Genomic DNA, 19,988 nt, shown 5'->3' with positions numbered 1-19,988 from the left:
TTTGCTCCTCTGAACTTTCCGATGCGGTCTGTGGAGCAAAAAATGGCAGTGCAAACGGATGTGGAGGCGAATCAGTATACTTTGAAGGCATGTGTGGAAAGCATGACGGCGGTCACAAATTTGTCGAACCGGCTGCAGAGTAGGACAAATGAGGTGCAGCATTTAAACTCCCAGCTGGCTCTGCTCCAACGCATGTATAAGGATGCGCGAGCAGAGATAAGCGTGTTAAGGGCAGAAAACAAGGAGCTGAAGCGGAAGGCCACCGTGATGTTCCGATTTGGAGGGCCGCCATATGCTGCAGTGGAGGAGCAGGGAGTAGTGATCGTGCCCAGTGGACAAGGAAACACGGAGACCGGACTGGCACGGGACACCCAAGATAAAAGTAAGAAGAAGAGACCTGCAGTAGAATAGAGAAGGGAAAAGAAAAATCCCATTGTGGGTGTTGTTTTTTTTTTTTTTTTTTTTTTGTGTAAAATGGTGATCGGGGTGAGGCCCGATATGAATAAAATGAGTTTGCAGTTCGTCTTCTTCCTTCTTCTTTTTTTTTTTTTTTTTTTTTTTATATTTAAGAAAATAAATAAATAAATAAAAATAAAATAAAATAAAAGAAAGAAAGTGGAGCAACGTGGGTGAGGCGTAAAAGTGATGATAATGTTTTGTGAGTGGAGAATAAAGAAAAGAAAAGAAAGGATTCTGTTGTGTGGGTTGTGTATGTGCTGGTGTATGTGTGTGATGATTAAAAACATGTTGGCATTAGAAATCCCGTGGGTGTGTGTGAGTGTGGGTCACAAGAAAAAGAGGGAGAGAGAGAGAGGTTAATAAATAAAAAAAAAATGCAAGATGAGGAGAAGTGAGACTGTAGAGACGACAGAGAGTGAGACTGTAGAGACGACAGAAGGAGGAGAAGTCGAAGAGCTCTGTCCATGGGCGGCCCGTGGCCAGTAGGGATTGAGTCTGGGCTGTGGCGCGAGAGATGAAGGTTGACGGTGGTGGCGGCGGCGGAAGCGGCGGCCGTCTGCTGCTGGTGGCGGTGGTGGGGGAGGTTCCATAACTAGATGGTGATTTGTTTGACATTTTGGATCCACAAACAACACAGATCAACTAGATGCAGAGAGAGACGACTGTGATGATCGAGAAGAAGATGTTTCGGAAAGTTTTCGGAGAGTCCACGTTGAAGGACACGGTGAAGGCGGTTTTGATCCCCTGCTACGACCTCACCACGCGATCGCCGTTCGTGTTTTCGCGCGCGGATGCTGTGGAGATCGACGGCTATGATTTCAAGATGGCGGACGTGTGTTTGGCCACGTCGGCGGATCCGACGGTGGTTGGGGCGGTTGAGATGAGCTCGGTCGATCGGCAGACTAAGATCGCCGCCGTCGGTGGTGGTGTTGTGATGAATAATCCAACGGCTGCGGCTATTACGCACGTGCTTAATAACAAGCAGGAGTTCCCATTTTGTAATGGTGTGGAGGACCTCATTGTAGTGTTTCTTGGAAACGGAGAGTCAGATTTCGGTGCAGGAGATCTGACGTCATCGCCGGCGAGACGGGCGGTTCAAATTGCCGGAGAAGGAGCTTCCGACTTGGTTGATCAAGCTGTTTCTATGGCATTCGGTCAGTCTAGGACGAGCAATTATGTTCGAATTCAAGCAAATGGCAATGGAAAGTTTGGCAAAAACAGATCTGGAAAACGCGAGATGCATACGATGAGGAGAGACGACCTCGTCGGCGGAGCCAACTCAGATGTGTAGAGGTCCGGCGGGCGGCCAAAGCGAGACTGCCGCCCGCCGGTGAAGCAGAATGGTTAAGTTGTTAACCTTGCTCTGATACCATGTTAAAATAAATGGATATATATTATTGATTGATATATTGATTTACAAGATTGTTGTGTATATTGATATTTTTATCTGTATATTACAAGTCCTATATATAGAGAGGTTTTGGGAGTAGTAGGTGTAGAGTGGGTGGTGGTAGTAGGTATAGTGGAGGTGGTAGGTGGAGTGGGTGAGGAGTAGTGGAGGTGTGTAGTGGTAGTGGTAGGTTTTAGTGGTGTAGGAGGTGTACATTAACAATATGGTGAAGAGTTTCATTCTTTATCATCACCCCATACCCATAATAGTGAAGAGTTTATCTGATCAATATCTAGTGAAGAGTTTCATTCTTTATCATTCTTTACAAATTGGTTATGACAATCAAGGAAGGAGTCTGTACCAATCCAATTTTCTTTGTCATCTTCACTTTCTCTTTCACTTTCTTCTTCATTGGTGGACTTGATTCGTCTCTTGTATCAGGAATCACTACCATCAGACCCGGCGAAGGGATCAGTTTTGCTGATTCTCTCGTGTCCCAAGGTGGAAATTTCACCTTAGGATTCTTCACTGTTAAACAAACAAAATACAGTTATTTGGGGATATGGTACATCAAAGATTCTCAACTTTGGAGAGTATGGGTTGCCAATCCAAACAACCCTTTAAACGATTCTGGTGTTCTCACCATTGACAGCAGCACCAGAATTCTGAAAATTACCAGCCGAGGGAGGACTGTTCTGAACATTTCTGATCAAGTTGCCGCCAACAATGTAACCGCTACACTCCAAGATTCTGGCAATTTTGTTCTGACTGATCATGAAAACGGTGATCGGATTTTGTGGGAGAGCTTTGATCACCCTACTGACACGCTTTTGCCCGGTATGAAACTTGGTTTTAGCATTGCAACCGGGCAGAAGAAGAACTGGTCTCTCACTTCCTGGCTCAGTGATTATTTCCCGACTTCTGGGGCCTTCACAATGAATTGGGAACCCAGCAAAGAGTCAGGACAGTTGGTAATTTATCGGCGAGGAGAGCGTTACTGGACTAGTGGGCTTCTGAGAAATCAAAGTCAAACTTTTGAATCTATACCTGCACTGAGTGGTCCTCCAATTCGGTACTGTTACATCCTCAATTACATATCTAATAATGATGAGAAGTACTTCACTTTCAGTGGTTTAAATGGAAGTTTATTGATGTGGATGTTGACTCCAAATGGAATGATTCATCATGGTGCTAATAGTCTTGCCATTGGACCTGTTGATTTTTGTTATGGGTATCATCAATCTGATTATGGGTGTGTGGTTACAAAGTTGCCCGAGTGCCGAAGCAGTGACGATAAGTTTGTGCAGAAGAGGGCAACTTTTTAACCCAGCAATGCTCGTGGCAATTATGATGATAATTCGAGCTTAAGCCTTAGTGATTGTATGGAGAGGTGCTGGAGCAATTGCAATTGTGTTGGTTTTAATGTCAATAGCAATGGAACAGGTTGTATAACTTGGACTGGAAAGTTGGAGTATCAAGAAGATTACGCTAATACCGTGCCCATATATGTTCTGGTTCAAGGGAATTCATCTAGAGGTTTATTGTCTTTTGTTTTGTGATTCTTAATTTTCTGCATTGCATTGGGTTTATTACTCATTTCTTGATTGCCACGTACAGTGGGTAAAAACATTACACAAGTCACTTGTGGTTCACGGATCATTGATTCAAACATTGCTGGTAGTACTAGTTGCAGATTCTATTTTTCTTCTACCTTTCAGCAACACAAAAATGTGAAAATTTCTATGCAGTTGTTACTGATCAATTTAGTAAATGCTATTTTTTTGTAGGGGAAAGATGGACATGGATAGTCATTGCTGTGGCTATTTCTTTACTTGTACTCATTTTCGGTACCTTTTGCTATCTAAGAATGGGAAAGCTTAGGTTAGAAGGTATAAATGTCTTACCATAACTACATTAGCTTAATGATCATTTTATATATGATGAATATGCATGTTGATGGTTAGTGTTGGGCTAATAATTTTCCCAGTAGAGGAGAAGAGGAGGGAAAAAGAGTTTTTACAGGAGTTGATAAGTTCAGACAACTTTAATAATGCAAATGATGGAGAAGATGATGGAACAGAAGGTCATGCGTTGAAGATACTTAGCTTTGCATCCATTGTCGAGGCTACAAATAACTTCTCAATAGAAAATAAGCTCGGACAGGGTGGTTTTGGGCCTGTTTACAAGGTAACCACGAATCCTGTCGAATAAGAAGTTGGTTAGTTACAATAAACAAAAAAATTAAATTAAATTAAAAAGGAAGAAGTTGATAAGTCTTTGTACAATATTAAGCAATCATCGATAATTTTCAAACAGGGAAAGTTACAAGAGGGGCGAGTAATAGCAGTTAAGAGACTTTCAACAACATCATGTCAAGGGCTTGTAGAGTTCAAGAATGAACTTATACTTATTTCCAAACTTCAGCACACGAATCTTGTTCGGGTTCTAGGTTGTTGCATTCATGGAGAGGAAAAAATGTTAATATATGAATTCCTGCGGAACAATAGCTTGGATACATACATCTTTGGTGTGCAATATTTATGACCTTATCTATGTGAATTTTCAATAATTTTAAATTCATTTATTCAACCACTTATACTCTGTTTTAGTAACTGATGTTTTTTTCTTTTTCTTGGGTGAGACAGATCCAGCTAAAAGGGGGCTACTAGACTGGACGAAGTGTTTGAATATCATTGAAGGGGTTGCACAAGGGTTGCTTTACCTTCACAAATACTCGAGAATGAGAGTAATACATAGAGATTTGAAGGCCAGTAATGTATTATTAGATGAAAACATGAACGCCAAGATATCTGATTTTGGCATGGCAAGAATTTTCAAAATAAATGAGACAGAAGCAAATACTAAGAGGCCTGCTGGAACATAGTAAGTACTTACTATATACTACATGCAGTTGGATTGAAGTCTTAAAACTTTATTCACTGTTTATGATCTTGTTACACTGAAGTACTTGTCAATCATGTGATATACAGTGGTTATATGTCTCCCGAGTATGCCATGTTAGGAACTTTCTCAGTGAAGTCTGATGTCTTCAGTTTTGGTGTCTTAATCCTTGAAATTGTGAGTGGTAGAAGAAATACTAGCTTCTATGATTTTGATAACCGTTCGCTCAACCTAACTGGATATGTGAGTTAGTCTAACTAATCCCGTCTAATAAATTTTTTTTTTTTTTTGGACCAAATAATTTGAATGCGTACACATTAACATGATGAGCATGTAAATGAAAATGAAAATGGTATTGACTCAGGCATGGGAGTTGTGGAAAGAAGGGACTGCGTTGGAGTTAAAGGATCCAGCACTAGGCGATTCATGTGTCACAACCCAATTTCTAAGAATCATTCATGTGGGTCTTTTATGCGTGCAAGAAGGTGCAATGGATAGACCTATGATGCTGGATGTTATTTCTATGCTTAATAATGAAGCTGTGGTTTTGCCTGCTCCGAGACAACCAGCATTTTTCATTGGAAGAAATGTGCCTAGCACAACAATTTCAGATGGGAGGAGGTCAGAAGATTGTTCTGTAAATGATTTGACCAAATCTATAATGGAAGCACGATAAGGGTATTAATTCATTTTATTTGCTTCATTTACTTCGCAATTTCTTGGAATTTTACTATCTTGTGCTATGTTATTTTATAAAGAGTGGATGTACAGTTTAGAATTTACAGTATGCATCTATAATAAATTTACTTTGGAAATTTATGTGCTTTTTTGATTTGCTGATCCAACCCTCATTGTTATAATCAGCAAATAGTGTGCTTATTGCTAGAAGACTATGAACATTGAGTTAATGGTCTTCACAAACAATTTATAATTGTTGTAGAGTGCCATCAACAGATTAGATCTATGTGTACAACATAAAAAATAGCATGAGACAGAAGTTCCTCGTGACCGGTATCTGCAAGTCAAGAGAATAAGATAATCCCAGAGCCATTCAAAGAAATTGAAAACTGCAACAATAGAATTTTTTTTACTGAATTAAAAAAGCAAGAAACAGTATGTGACAACCTTGACTTCCCAAGTTCCCATTGTTAATTATGCATATATGAAACCTGCTTTTGCCTCTTCTGCATTTAATAATCTGATAATTGATAGGGGAAAAAAAAAACATAAATTAATATAAGGAATGGATTGACTTACCAATTTAATCCAGCCGGCCATGAATTAATTTAAGAATTTTCATATATACATGTTGATGTAGCCTGTAACTCCGATGAGTTAGAATTGCGCATTTGATTATGGCTATCAAGGAAACCTTCATGATCATGATAATTTTCTTTCTCATCATCTTATGCTTCTTGGATTCTCTTGATGCATCAAGGGGTCAGCACACTCAAACCAAGGCGATAAGCTCAATTCCTCAACTAATCTAGTTTCTGTAGGAAAGATCTTCACACTGGGATTCTTTACCATCAATATTTTCCAATGACAGTTACTTAGGAATATGGTACACCAATGATTCAACAAGCTCTAAGGTATGGGTCGGCAACAGAAACACACCTATTGCTAACAATTCAGGTGTTCTCACCATAGACAATGCTGGAAACTTGATTATCACACATATTGGAGGAGGTCCTATTGAGCTATATGGGGCTCAAACCAACACCAACATATCTGCTACTCTGTTGGACTCCGGCAATTTCATCATGACAGAGGTGAACAACAATGGATCTAACAAAAGGGTATTATGGGAAAGCTTTGATTATCCTGCGGATACACTTCTACCGGGCATGAAGCTAGGGGTCAATCACCAGACTGGCCAGAACTGGTCACTTACATCATGGTTAGGCAGATTGATACCAGCTCCGGGGACTGTCACTCTAGAGTGGGATCCCAGTGAACGCCGATTAATTGTTAAGCAAGGAGGGGTGATACATTGGACTAGTGGGATATTGGGCAACAAAGACTTTGATTTTATAATGACAAATAGTTCAAATTTCAATTAAGTATTCACTAATGTTAGTACCATGGATGAGGAGTACTTCAGTTATGCACTCATAAAGGATCCAATTTATACACCTGAGGAACAAAAGGTAATATCAGGATGGTTGTTAGATTACGAGGGCCAAATATCTGACGGAGATAGGCCTATGATTGCAGCAGTTAATCCTTGTTATGGGTACAACACAGATGAAGGATGTGAACTGTGGAAGCAGCCTGAGTGCAGGAACAGCTACCAAACGTTTGAATTAAGATCTGGGTATTTTGGGTATTCCAAAGATGGGATTTTCATTTGTCAGAGAAAATATGTTCTTAAGTTGTTGAAGGAAACATGGATGCTTTGAAGCAAAGCATGTGACACTACTGGAGCCTAGTCAGAAACTTAGTGATGATAGTGGGGGAGCAACCGTGGATAGGGGAAGTTATTAGATACTAGTGGGTAAGCTCATTTACTTATCCCATTCTCGTCTTGATATTGCTATTGTCGTTAGTGTGGTTAACCAGTCTATGCATGCTCCTCGTAAAATACACTTGGATACAGTTATAAGAATCTTGAGATACTTGAAATTTTTCCCTAGAAAAGGTCTTTATTTTTCCAAACATGATCATCTAAGTGTGGAAGCTTATACAGATGCTGATTGGGCAGGATCAACAACTGATAGGAGGTCCACTTCAGGGTATTATACCTTTGTTGGAGGAAATTTGGTTACTTGGAGAAGTAAGAAATAGAATGTGGATGCCAAGTCTAGTGCAGGAGCTGAATCTAGAGTTATGGCACAAGGTGTGTGTGAGCTCTTATGGATAAAGTTGTTATCGAGTGATCTGGGAATTGGCCAAATAGACTCCATGCACATATTGTGATAATAAGGTTGCTATCAACATAGCTCACAATCCGGTTCAACATGATAGAACAAAGCATGTTGAGATTGATCGTCACTTCATCAAAGAGAAGCTCACTAGCGGCACTATATGTACTCCATTTGTGAAATCTGGTGAACAACTTGTAGATATCCTCACCAAGGGAGTTGGGGGTAAACCTTTTCATGAGATACTTGACAAGCTGGGTATGAGAGATATCTTTGCACCAACTTGAGGGGGAGTGTTAGAATATATGTTAGATTACTCTATTATTTGTTTCCTTATTTAGATTATATGTTTGATTCCTTCCTTGTAATCTTCTTGGGTTAATTAATATATAAGGGGTGTGATATCATTATCAACCCTAAGTTTTGTTTTCCTCAAACAAACAACTATTGCAGGTATGGGAATTATGGAACAAAGATACTGTACTAGATCTCATGGATCCAATGCTTAGCAATTCATGTGTAAATCAACAATTGGTGAGATGCATTCATGTAGGTCTCTTATGTGTGGAATATCGTGCAGTAGATAGGCCAACCATGTCAGATGTTATTTCTATGTTAAACAATGACAAAACAGTTTTGTCAGTACCCAAGAAACCAACATTTGTCTTTGGAAGAGATGTTGTAGAGAGAATTACACAAATGCAAGTCGGAGAAGCATTGGAGACTTTCCTCTACTACAATGGATGGGAGATAGAGGTATGGTTCTTCCCTGTATAACCTACAAAAAATAAAAATAAGAAACGGAGAAAAATGAGAGGTGGTTTTCCATTTCTCTAAATCCATATATGTTGATCTCCAATTCTCAAGTTTGTTATAAAAATGTTGTAATTTGTTACAATTTCGTTATACTTGTATATTAGTTGTAATACTCAATTGAATATTGTTTGTTAGCATTCAGTCTCTTGTTATATTTCTCTCTGCCGTTTGCATTCTGTGTTCTCTATGTATGCATGGGCGATGCCTGGCTCAACTCAAGGGTTCAACAGGACCCCTTTTTGAAATATTTTTGTAACATATGTAAAATATTTATTAGGTAACATAAATGATACATTGCTTATGAACCCTTTACTTTTGTGTGCATGTTAGTGGTTCAATATTTTTTTTTATTTTAGGTGTGTACCAATATTTTCCCTCCCAAATATATATTAATGTGTACTAATTGGGCGTTGTTTTATTTATTTTTAAAAAATAATATTAGTTATAACCCAATGTGACTGTAATCAATGACTCATTTATCTTTTCACTCAAAATTTTAAATCCAATGACCTAAAATGCGTCTGCATATGATGTGCATATTTTTGTGTGTATAGTACAATTTCCCTATATCCAAATCTAATAATTGTATCATTATTGTTGAAAAATGGTAGTTTACACTCATTTTTCATAAAGTACGGTCTATTTTGATTTTGAAATTTTTTACAATGACGACACAAATCAAACCTACAAAAATATTATATTCAAATGCTTTTTCATTTAATTCTTTGAGCGAAGATAAGTAACTAATAATATACATTTTGTAGTAAAAATTAAGGAGAAAGGCATTTATAGAACAACTTTTACTTTTTTTTCTTTATTTATTTCCAAAGTGAGATTCTACAAGTTTTTACAAAATCCTTCAAAACCCATTACAAAGTATTTTCCCTATTTCTTCTTATGCGCTAACTTTTTTTCAAAGTTGAGCATCCAATTTATCTTTTACTGACCAACAAATATATAATTTCTCTTAAGTGATATCATGGTGAGCCATACCTCTGTCTTGCATCCATTGCAGAAATAGAAAGCCCATTCACTGAATATTTTCCCAACTTGCTTTTGTTTGAATTTTCCTCACCTACAATTCTAGAGACAAATGCTGGTTTCTTGGGCATTGGCAAAGCTATGTTGTCATCGATTAACATGGAAATAACATCTGGCATGGTTGGTCTATCGACTGCACAATCTTCTACGCATAAGAGACCCACTTGAATGCATCTGAACATTTGTTGCTGTATAGATGAATCGCTTAGCAGTGGATCTATAAGCTCTAGAGCAGCATTTTTGTTCCACAAATCCCATACCTGCAATGTCACGATTGTTGGTTAAGGTGTTACTAATGACAGTGTCGTGAGCAAAACATACAGACTTGAATGTGAGTTTTATAGTACTTACATATCCTACTAGGTTGAGTGGCTCATCAACATGGTAGAAGCTGTTATTCTTTCGACCACTCACTATTTCAAGCATTAAAACTCCAAAACTGAAGATATCAGCTTTAACAGAGAAAATACCCTCCATGGCATATTCAGGAGCCATGTAACCGCTGTAAAATGGATTCAACAAAAACTTGATCATGTGAGTTAATTAATAGCAAACTTGCAGGAATACTATCGTAAACCTCACAATCCCATACAAAATATATATTCACATATATATTTTCCCACTTTCTATGTTCCAACAATCCTTTCCGTCTTCACTTCCAACACATTCTGTTTGAAAATTCTTGCCATGCCAAAATCGGAAATTTTAGGGTTCATGTTGCTATCAAGTAATATGTTGCTAGCTTTCAAATCTCTATGAATTATCTTCAATCTTGAGTATTGGTGGAGGCAAAGTAGTCCTTGAGCTATCCCTTCAATGATGACGAAACGTTTCTCCCAAGTTAAATTCTCCTTCTGAGAAGGATCTGCCCAAAGTAAGTTAGAATTAAGTGATAAAGTTTTTTAGGAAAGATTGTATAAGAACTACATTTACTTTTAGTAATGATGTGTTAGAATTTACTATCACCTACCACCACTACCACCTCACCTACTCCACTAAACCTAACCCACTACACCACTACCACCTCACATACTCCACTAAACCTAACCCACTACACCACTATCACCATCCACTACACACCATCCACTACACCTACATCTATATAAGGAACTATTTGTAATAGACAGAAAATTAATAGATCAATCAATATCAATCAATAATACAGTATTTTTTACATGGTATCAGAGCTATAAGATTTAGACCTATATATTGTTTTCCCCCGGCGGGCAGCCGGCCGGCAACCTTGCCTTCGCTGCCCGTTGGAGTTTTTTCTATACATACCTTCTCTCTCTCATCTAAGCTAGGGTTTTTCACGATGATGCAACCAGCAACGAGCGTAGTTCAGCCACACCAGCAGAACCACCTTCAATACCAACAACAACAACAGTCATGGATGATTAAGCAGCAGATGTATTACCACCAGCAACAGTCATCGAACCAATTTCCGACTATGGAGCCGCCGGAAAACACCGCCGGAGCAATCGAATCAGCCGAGAAAATCATCCTCCGGTGGGACTCCACGGCGTTGGAGGAAGCCAGAGAGCGTATGATCTTCGATTCCGATCGTCAAGAGATCGATCGATACTTGCAAGCCGTTGATGAGATTCAACGATCGATGGAATCGGTGACTGTGACCGATGATCAGAACAAGGTCAATGGTGCGATGCAGATCGCCATGGCTAGGCTCGAGGACGAGTTTCGTAATATCCTGATTTCACATACTGGACCTGTTGAAGCCGAATCGTTAGTCGAATCGGTTCGATCTACTCCGAGAACTGATAGCACTGGAGTTGATTTTCCAGAAGAAGATTACTCGTTTGCAGATTCGGTGGTGAGCAAGGAAGTTGAAGTGGAGTTTCATGTTGGAGAGAGTAGTAGTAGAAGTAGTAGTAGTTCCAAGTATCAGTCTACTACTAGTATTCGGGAGATCGATTTGATTCCATCGGAAGCCACCATCGGAGACTGCTGCTGTTACTGGTGGTGTTGTTCTGCTGTTAAGCGAGGAAGACTCAAAGATTTTCAAGTACCTAGATTCTCTTGAGGAGAATAAAGAAGAAAAGAGCAAACAACACAGGGGGGACATAGCACACACTGTCACTCTCTCTTCCTAATAATCACCCCACATGCCTCAAGATATTTCACGTGGGTACTCCACCTCCATAGACACATCAAATATTTTATTCACACCCAAAATCATCATTTTCCACCGCCCCACTTTTTAAACATATTATTATTATTATTATTATTATTATTATTATTATTATTATTATTATTTTAAATATATTATTATTATTTCTTTCTTTTATTTTTTTTTTATTTTTTTTTCACTTTATTAAAAAAAAAAAAAAACAATTGCAACCAATTTACAAATTTGCACAATACACTCATTTTATTCATATCGGGACCAACCCCGATCCACATTTTACACAAAAAAAAAAAAAAAAAAAACAACAACAACAACAAAAATCCACAACAACAGCTTTGTTTTCTTTTCTGCATACGGCCACCCACCGACCTACTCTGTCGCCGGTCTCTTCTTTTTGCCTCCGTCCTGGGCGGCCCTTGTCGGTGTTGCCTCCGTGTTTCCCACTCCACTGGGCATGATCACTACGCCCTGCTCCTCCACTGCAGCATATGGCGGCCCTCCAAATCGGAACATCACGGTGGCCTTCCGCTTCAGCTCCTTATTTTCTGCTTTCAGCACACTTATCTCTGCTCGCGCATCCTTATACATGCGTTGGAGCAGAACCAGCTGGGAGTTTAACTGCTGCACCTCATTTGCCCTACTCTGCAGCCGGTTCGACAAGTTTGTCACCGCAGTCATGGTTTCCACACATGACTTCAATGTATACTGATTGGCTTCCACATCCGTCTGCACTGCCATTCTTTGCTCCACAGACCGCATCGGAAAGTTCAATGGAGCAAACTCCGGGGCGCTTGGTTGAGGTTCCAGTGCCACCGCACTAGTTCTCTCTCTTGTTGACTCGTTGAGGTCGGGAAAGAGGGTGAGCAGTCCACGGGAAGACGAGGCCATTTTCTGGGCAACAAAGTGTTACAGACTATCTCTCTCAGCACAAGGAACTCTCTTTCTCAGCAACACGAAGGATTTTTCAGAGGTTTCTCTCAGTTTTTCTCTGCCTCAGCCTCTGCCTTCGTCTTGGTTAAATAGCCGCGGCAGCCACGCGCATCGCGCGCCTCTTGACGCCCGACAAATTGGCACGCCTTTTCATGGCACATCTTTTGATAAAGTGGGCGCGCCTTTTGAGGGCTCACTATATATATCCATATATATATATATTTGGGCAGCCTATATACACCATCATACAGTGTATTTTTTAGGGGTCCGACAAGACTCTGTAAACTGTCCCGACATTGATTCCGGTTAGCTCCTTTATGGGTCCGACAAGACTCTGTAAACTGTCCCGACATAGATTCCGGTTAGTTGCTACAAGGGTCCGACAAGACTCTGTAAACTGTCCCGACATAGATTCCGGTTAGTTTCTACAAGGGTCCGACAAGACTCTGTAAACTGTCCCGATATTGATTCCGGTTAGTTTCTACAAGGGTCCAGCAAGACTCCGCAAACTGTCACAACAACTGTCACAACATTGTCTGCTACAACGGTCCGACATGACCCCATAAACTGTCTTCTACATCGGTCTGACACCACCATACAGTGTCCTCTACCACGTTATGACACCCCCATACAGTGTCATCTACAACGTTATGACACCACCATACAGTGTCCTCTACAACGTTATGACACCACCATACAATGTCTTCACCAACGGTCTGACACGACCATACAGTGTCTCCTATCCTTTTTATGTATTTTCTTGTTTTGTTCCTCTCTTCAAACTCAAGTTGGTTAGTTTCTATCCTCCTTGAGTTTGCGGGGGGCTGTTAGAATTTACTATCACCTACCACCACTACCACCTCACCTACTCCACTAAACCTAACCCACTACACCACTACCACCTCACCTACTCCACTAAACCTAACCCACTACACTACTATCACCATCCACTACACACCATCCACTACACCTACATCTATATAAGAAACTATTTGTAATAGACAGAAAATTAATAGATCAATCAATATCAATCAATAATACAGTATTTTTTACATGATGCAAACAAGAGTAAAGGCGTTTCTAACCAAACAGAAAGGAGTCTAAGCTTTTGTTGACCATATACTCATAGATTAACATCTTTTCATCTCCTTGAATGCAACATCCCACAAGACGGACTAGATTCACATGTTGGAGTTTGGCAATGAGTATGAGCTCATTCTTGAACTCCACTACTCCTTGTCCTGACGTTCTTGACAATCGCTTTACTGCAATTTCTCTTCCATTGATCAACCTTCCCTGAAGCAAATAATTGTTATTAAGGTAACTTAATGCTGGTAAGATAATCTTTCACTAAATTATTCATTTTTTCCTCCCTTCCTAAAGTAGTGTTAAACAAATGAATAGTGTGTACAAGAACCCTATAAGCCAAAAAGGTCATCGTTTCTCTTGCTTTTGTGATTCTTCCTTTCAACATGAATAAGAAACGACAACACAATTTTGGATGACCTTTTAATCTGTCTTATTTATTCTACATGATTTATTTGTACTAGCTGTTCATAACAATAAGAAGTTCTAATATACCTTGTAAACAAAGCCGCCTTCCCCAAGATTGTTTTCCAATGAGAAGCTATTTGTAGCAGCAATGATGCTTCCAAAACTAAATATTTTTAAATCATTACTCTGGTTCCCATCAAGTTCGAGTTCATTTGTGACCGTGTACCCATTGGGTGTCATTAATTCAATTAGATCTTTCGTGTTCCTTGTTTCATACTTCCCTATTTATATCAACACACAAGACTGAAATTGTCATGGACAACTATTAAGAGGATCTTCAATATAATCATAATCTACTATTTGTTAAGAGGTGTACCACGCAGTCTAATTTTTCTCTGTTTCGTGTAGCACAAGATCCCAAAGACAAGCATAACAAATGTTGCAATTGGCACAGCAATGGGAATCCATATATGCTTCCCTCCTGCATTGAGTTATAAATGGTAAACTTCTATAATGTAGCATGGTTCATGTACCCAAACAAAATGAGTAGGCATGGTTTGCATTTTAAAAATAGGAGTAATGTTATATATCCCTAATTTTTTTTTTTCACAATTTCATGCTATTGTGAACACTCTACTTATCAATAAATTATTTCTTTCACGATTTCCTTAATGATTATTTCTAAACAACGAACCGATCATAAGTATTCAAGTAGGCGGTGATATGAAACATAGACGACAAAATAGTGATATATACCATTTTTGTAAAAATAATATGTATGTTGGAGAGTCAAAAGGTGAAAAACACCTAAAATTTTGTTGATGTCACTTTTGGAACAAGAATACATGAAAATTAATAAGTGGCTAGTTATTATAAATCCACATGACATTTGGAGAAAATTCGGTATTCAGTAAAATAATTACCTACGTGGTAATTGGATTTCAAAGGGCATAGTGGGCTATTAAAGAGCCCACAGACCAAAAGGTGCATTAGCCTACAAGCCCAGTTTCGGCATATTATTCATAATTTAATTTCAAGATCGCTTGGCAATTGAAAAATGACTTATTTTGGCATTCGGATAATGAGTCTATGGCCCAACCAAATCTTTAAGGCTTATTAAGGCCTCGGTTAAACGAGGCAAGTGCCCTAGAACCCAGACACGTTTTAGACATTTGAAGGGACACATACATGTTCATCACTTAAAACACATTATAAGGTTGAATAAATAATTTAGAGGATATAATGATAAATGAAATTCATATAGATGTATACTTATAATCCCTCTTCCTTTGAACTTTAGAAATTAGTGTTATGTTGTATTTTTTATATGTGGTACTCATGGTTTTGATGTTTCTGTTGTGTGCATAGTGTTCGTATTGGACACATGTTGGACATGGATACATAGCTTGTTAGAAGTGAACGTGCTTCTTAGATTAGTATGTACTATCTCTAAATTAGCTCCTATTGAAGAGTGATTTAGTAACTTACTTTTGTGTGGCGGTGGCTGATCTGAACTAAGAACATAATGCCTCGCTGAAGAACCGGCATAATCTTGATTGAACTCCAAATCTTTTGTCCAAAACAGACATCTAGTCCCACGAATATCAGCCATAAAGCCAATGCAATCACAAACATTCCAGCACTTCTCTCTACAATCACTGAGACCAATGCTTGTATTTCCATCATAAAACCATGCTTTATCGCTGTCATTAAAATGCCCAGATCTTTCATCAAATTTTTGGTATCCGTTCCTGCACTGAGGCTGCTTCCATAGTTCACACCCTTTATCTTTGTTGTACCCATAACAGAGATCGACTTGTGCAATCATAGGCCTATCTCCATCATATATCCAACCATGGTAATCTAACAACCATCCTGATATAACCTTTCGATCCTCAGGCGTAAAAAAAAAAAATCCTTTATCAGTGAATAACTAAGTACTCCTCATCCATGGTACTAACATTGGTGAATACATAATTCAAATTAGATGGATCAATAGTTATAAACTCGAAGTTTTTGTCCCCCAAGATCCCACTACTCCAATGTATCACCCCTCGTTGCGTAATGATTAATCGGCATTTCGTGGGATCCCATTCCAGAGTGAAAGCCCAGAAGCTGGTACATCTTGTCCTACCCATGATGTGATTGACCACTTCTGGCCAGTCCTGTGGTTGACCCCTAGCTTCATGCCCGGTAGAAGTGTGTCGGTAGGATAGTCAAAGCTTTCCCACAGTACCGTTTTCTTGGATCCATTGTTGTTTGCCACTGTCACAATGAAATTGCCAGAGTCAAACAGAGTAGCAGCTACGTTGGTGCCGGTTAGACCCCCATATAGTTCAATAGGATCTCCTCCATTATGTGTGATAATCAATTTGCCAACACTGTCTATAGTGAGAACACCAGAATTGTCAGCAATAGGTGTGTTTCTGTTTCCAACCCATACCTTCCTGTAACTGTCATTGGAGTACCATATTCCTAAGCAACTGTCATTGGAAAATGTTGATGGTATAAAGAATCCCAGTGTGAAGATCTTTCCTGCAGAAACTAGGTAAGCAGAGGAATTGAGCTTATCGCCTTGGTTGAGCGTGTTGACCCATGATGCATCAAGAGAATCCAAGAAGCATAAGATGATGATAAGAAAGAAAATTATCATGATCAAGAAGGTTTCCTTGACAGTCATAATGAGAAATTCTTAGACATTGGAGGTGTAGGCTACATCAGATGTATCACCTATGTATATATGGAAATTCTTATATTAATTCATGGCCGGTTTATTAAGTCAATAAGTCAATCCATTCCTTTTATTAATTCAAGTTTTTTAAAATTTTCCTATTAGCTTGAGATCAATCATTTGATTATTAAATGCAGATAAGACAAAAGCAGGTTTCAGATATGCATAATTAACAATGGGAAGTCAAAGTTGCTACATTGTTTCTGGCTTTAATCAATTTTTTCTATTGTTGCAGTTTCTGGTTTCAGATGTGCTCCAGTTTATCTTATTCTCTTGACTTGCAGATAGCGGTCAAGAGAAACTTTTGTCTCCTGCTATTTTTTATGTTGTAGACATAGATCTAATCTATTGATGGCACTCTACAACAATTACAATTTGTTTGCAAAGACTTTTCATCAAAGGAATAATATCATGAAATGTTCCATGAAGATTTTTCATCCTTCGATACCTTTCCTCAATGTTCATAGTCTTCTTGTAAGATCTTATTCAATGTTGTGGTGCATATTTTCGAACTTTTACTTGGCTTGAGTTAGGCAATCTCTCTCTCTCTCTCTCTCTCTCTCTCTCTCTCTCTCTCTGTCGTTATGAGTCAGTCAATTAACTTAATATTTATGTACCCTTAATGGCATATCTATGACCTTTATTCAAAGAAAAAACTACAGACAATTACTTGCCATAATCTTTATATTTACATATAAAAGTCGTAAAAATAGAACAAAAGTACCTACCAATTGGAGGCAGGGGTAGGAGTTAGATGAAAAAGGGAAATAAACCAGAAAAAGGAGTGTGAAGTTTTTTTTTTTTTTTTTTCTTTTTAGATGGGAAGGCATATGAAGTATTAAAGTCTTAATACTTCTCACCTTCTTGGTTTAGTTTCTTTTAGGGCAGTAAAATGCAGAAAAATTCAAGCAATCAGGTCTCTGTAGTTTAAAAAATCTGACTTTCATGTCTGAGTAGTGTAAATTTTGCCTAAATTGGATTTTTTTTTTTCATCAGGACTGCTATTTCTCTACTTTCTCATCCTAAGATGGTAATAAGTGTCCAAAATGAGAAAAAGTAGAGAATTAGCTACTGCAATGACTATATCCATATCCAAGTTTTTTCTACAAAAAATACTATTTACTAAATTGATCTGTGACAACTTCATAGAAATTTTAATGCATCCTACTCAGTCCACATGTTCAATCTGCTGTTATGTTACCACTCAATAGTATGCAATTTGAATCTTCACAAATTACAATCTACTGCTTATCCCAATCATACTATAATAAATCCCCTGTTTTTTTTTTTTTTTTTTTTTTGGGTACCCTTTAGTAAAGCCCATACAACCAAGAATGTACCAAATCATGAACCACAAGTTTGAAGTTTCATTGTAATGTCATCAAGAAATTAATGGTAAATTCGACGCATATCAAAAATTAAGAATCACCAAACAAAAAGGGCAATCAAAATTCACCAACCTTTGGATGAATTTCCTTATATGGGCACGGTGTTAATGTAATCACCATCACTGCTCCAGCACAGGGCCAACTCTGAAACCACACGCCCACCATGACCAATGTAAAATCCAACCATTAGCACCATCCAGAATCACTCCATTTGAAGTCAACAGCCACATCAATAAGCTTCCATTTCAACCCTTCATCAATTTATATATTTTTTTTAATCTAATTTGGTTTTAAATTTGAGTAAAAGCTTTATTTTATATGAAATATTCAATTCTTTCATTAAATTTTTATCAAAATCTTTTTTAAAATTCTCTTCTCTTCTCATCCCAAATTTCATTTTTCATCAAATTTGATTATAAAAAAAATGATCTCCAATGTTTAATCTTTTTAAATTTTCATCAAATTTAAATTTGATGAGTTCTCAATTGATGAAAAATAATGACTCCCTTGATTTGATGAATTCCTGATGAAATGATTATAAATGATTTTAAGCATTTGTTTTTTTTTATTTATTTATTATTATTATCAAATTTAAATTTGATTAAAAAAAAAAAAAAAGGCAAAGAATTGGAAATGATGTTAGACCTTGGGGATGAGACTCGTCTTTATGCTCTATTTGGATGCGAGGTGGCATTGCACAAGACAAGAGTTTGTTAGTGAAAATAATAATAAATTAAAGAATTAATTGGTGAAAAGTTCATTCTTATGAGGTCATATGTTATTTAACTCAAAATTTAATATTTTTATGGTGATAAAAATATGCCTTAAAAAGTCATCAAAAAAGTTAGCCCCGAATATTGTTGAGACCTATGGTAGCTAGTGGTAGTGAGATGGACCGATATATGACATTGAACACGTAGGTGAATAGATGAATAATACGTGTACATATAAGTGAAATTTGATACATATGAGTGACATTTAGATAGATAGACAAATAGATAAGTTTTGAACAAATAAATATCTCTTTTAGACATATATGTGTCCTTTTGGCCTTAAAAAAATTTAAGCTTGGACCTATTGGCACAAAAGTTGATTGCCCCAAATTAAATAAATAAATATGGTGATTCTTTGCTATATTATTTGGATGAATAATAAATAAAAGAGGATGCATGTATCATTTTATTTTATTAACTATAACATTTAAAGAGTAATTTGGGTATTATATATATCCTCTTTTTTTTCTTTTTCTTTTTTTAAAGCTATTTGATTTCTCTCAAATCTTAACATTTTTTTTTTTTGAGAAATAAAACTTGAATTTTAAAGATTTATCTTTCTCGTCATTTGTTATAATTTCTCATCTCCTATTTTTATGAAAACAAAAAGGATAATTGCACATTTCACTCTTCTAATTTGAGACTCTTATAATTTGACTCAAATTTTAATTTAATTCTTATTGTTTAATTTAAATCATAAATTTTAAGTTTAATTTCACTTTGATCACTCTATCCAAATTATGTCAATATTTTTTTAGGTGTGCTCCTAATATGATTACCATGTGCAAAAAAAAATCGTGAATTTAAAATATTTTACTTTGACTTCAAACCAACTTTTTAAAATTATAAAATAACCCCACACACAGGTTCCTAAGACATGTCCAAATACAAGACACATGTGTCCCCAATGAATCTTGCAAAAAAGATAATATATATATATTTGAACAAAATAATCAAATTAAAATTAGACTTCAAATTTAAAATAAATATTATTCAAATTAAAATAATTGAGATCAAAGTAAAACCCTCTCTCTCTCTCTAAAAAAAAAATACCA

General features: G+C 37.4%; 5 protein-coding genes and 2 pseudogenes across 6 annotated transcripts; 4 read left to right on the top strand and 3 right to left on the bottom strand.

Annotated features, from left to right (window-relative positions):
- The first annotated feature begins 1,075 nt into the window (after nucleotides 1–1,075).
- On the top strand, nucleotides 1,076–1,823 carry LOC145802925 (patatin-like protein 7 pseudogene; annotated as a pseudogene).
- A 264-nt stretch (nucleotides 1,824–2,087) lies between these two features.
- LOC114279270 (receptor-like serine/threonine-protein kinase SD1-6) lies at nucleotides 2,088–8,721 on the top strand. 2 transcript variants are annotated; one of them, XM_082895772.1, is made up of 8 exons: nucleotides 2,088–3,385; nucleotides 3,637–3,738; nucleotides 3,837–4,036; nucleotides 4,166–4,376; nucleotides 4,495–4,732; nucleotides 4,840–4,993; nucleotides 5,115–5,428; nucleotides 8,068–8,721. In XM_082895772.1, the coding sequence occupies exons 1-7, from the start codon at nucleotides 3,232–3,234 to the stop codon at nucleotides 5,424–5,426; spliced, it is 1,371 nt and encodes a 456-aa protein (XP_082751898.1). In that variant the 5' UTR covers nucleotides 2,088–3,231; the 3' UTR covers nucleotides 5,427–5,428; nucleotides 8,068–8,721. The 2 variants fall into 2 exon arrangements, with proteins under 2 accessions (XP_082751898.1, XP_082751897.1); XM_082895771.1 differs by lacking the exon at nucleotides 8,068–8,721 and adding an exon at nucleotides 6,300–8,051.
- LOC145789098 (G-type lectin S-receptor-like serine/threonine-protein kinase At1g67520) lies at nucleotides 2,185–3,405 on the top strand. Its single transcript, XM_082895774.1, has one exon. The coding sequence runs from the start codon at nucleotides 2,185–2,187 to the stop codon at nucleotides 3,172–3,174; it is 990 nt and encodes a 329-aa protein (XP_082751900.1). The 3' UTR covers nucleotides 3,175–3,405.
- On the top strand, nucleotides 6,106–6,813 carry LOC145802722 (G-type lectin S-receptor-like serine/threonine-protein kinase CES101 pseudogene; annotated as a pseudogene).
- Nucleotides 8,722–9,215: 494 nt separating the features above from the next.
- LOC114265502 (receptor-like serine/threonine-protein kinase SD1-8) lies at nucleotides 9,216–13,845 on the bottom strand. The gene is made up of 3 exons (XM_082895777.1): nucleotides 13,633–13,845; nucleotides 9,823–10,336; nucleotides 9,216–9,731 (listed from the first exon to the last, which is right to left on the bottom strand). The coding sequence occupies exons 2-3, from the start codon at nucleotides 10,003–10,005 to the stop codon at nucleotides 9,408–9,410; spliced, it is 507 nt and encodes a 168-aa protein (XP_082751903.1). The 5' UTR covers nucleotides 10,006–10,336; nucleotides 13,633–13,845; the 3' UTR covers nucleotides 9,216–9,407.
- Nucleotides 13,825–19,980, bottom strand: LOC145802924 (G-type lectin S-receptor-like serine/threonine-protein kinase B120). Its single transcript, XM_082895776.1, has 3 exons — nucleotides 15,530–19,980; nucleotides 14,418–14,522; nucleotides 13,825–14,322 (listed from the first exon to the last, which is right to left on the bottom strand). Exons 1-3 carry the CDS (start codon nucleotides 15,867–15,869, stop codon nucleotides 14,120–14,122), a joined length of 648 nt encoding a protein of 215 aa, XP_082751902.1. The 5' UTR covers nucleotides 15,870–19,980; the 3' UTR covers nucleotides 13,825–14,119.
- On the bottom strand, nucleotides 16,110–16,721 carry LOC114265511 (G-type lectin S-receptor-like serine/threonine-protein kinase At1g67520). Its single transcript, XM_028206330.2, has one exon. It carries the CDS (start codon nucleotides 16,719–16,721, stop codon nucleotides 16,110–16,112), a length of 612 nt encoding a protein of 203 aa, XP_028062131.2.
- Nucleotides 19,981–19,988: the final 8 nt, after the last annotated feature.

The sequence above is a fragment of the Camellia sinensis genome, chromosome 11 (assembly GCF_055761805.1).
Source record: "Camellia sinensis isolate YWXY chromosome 11, ASM5576180v1, whole genome shotgun sequence".
In the NCBI taxonomy this organism is placed as follows: domain Eukaryota; kingdom Viridiplantae; phylum Streptophyta; class Magnoliopsida; order Ericales; family Theaceae; genus Camellia; species Camellia sinensis.
Note: the sequence above shows the minus strand (reverse complement) of the source record. Positions and strands in the feature narration are given on the sequence as shown.

Bases quoted from the DNA above. Each gene is read 5' to 3' on its own strand.
- LOC145789098 (XM_082895774.1), top strand. From the start codon at position 2,185: ATGACAATCAAGGAAGGAGTCTGTACCAATCCAATTTTCTTTGTCATC.
- LOC114279270 (XM_082895772.1), top strand. From the start codon at position 3,232: ATGGAGAGGTGCTGGAGCAATTGCAATTGTGTTGGTTTTAATGTCAAT. The intron at 3,739-3,836 runs GTATAAATGTCT...TAATTTTCCCAG, and splicing joins GGGAAAGCTTAGGTTAGAAG to TAGAGGAGAAGAGGAGGGAA. The intron at 4,733-4,839 runs GTAAGTACTTAC...TGTGATATACAG, and splicing joins AAGAGGCCTGCTGGAACATA to TGGTTATATGTCTCCCGAGT.
- LOC114265502 (XM_082895777.1), bottom strand. From the start codon at position 10,005: ATGATCAAGTTTTTGTTGAATCCATTTTACAGCGGTTACATGGCTCCT. The intron at 9,732-9,822 runs GTAAGTACTATA...GTGACATTGCAG, and splicing joins CACTCAACCTAGTAGGATAT to GTATGGGATTTGTGGAACAA.
- LOC145802924 (XM_082895776.1), bottom strand. From the start codon at position 15,869: ATGATTGCACAAGTCGATCTCTGTTATGGGTACAACAAAGATAAAGGG. The intron at 14,523-15,529 runs GTAAGTTACTAA...AACTCAATGCAG, and splicing joins TCAGCCACCGCCACACAAAA to GAGGGAAGCATATATGGATT. The intron at 14,323-14,417 runs GTACACCTCTTA...TGATATAAATAG, and splicing joins GAGAAAAATTAGACTGCGTG to GGAAGTATGAAACAAGGAAC.
- LOC114265511 (XM_028206330.2), bottom strand. From the start codon at position 16,721: ATGACTGTCAAGGAAACCTTCTTGATCATGATAATTTTCTTTCTTATC.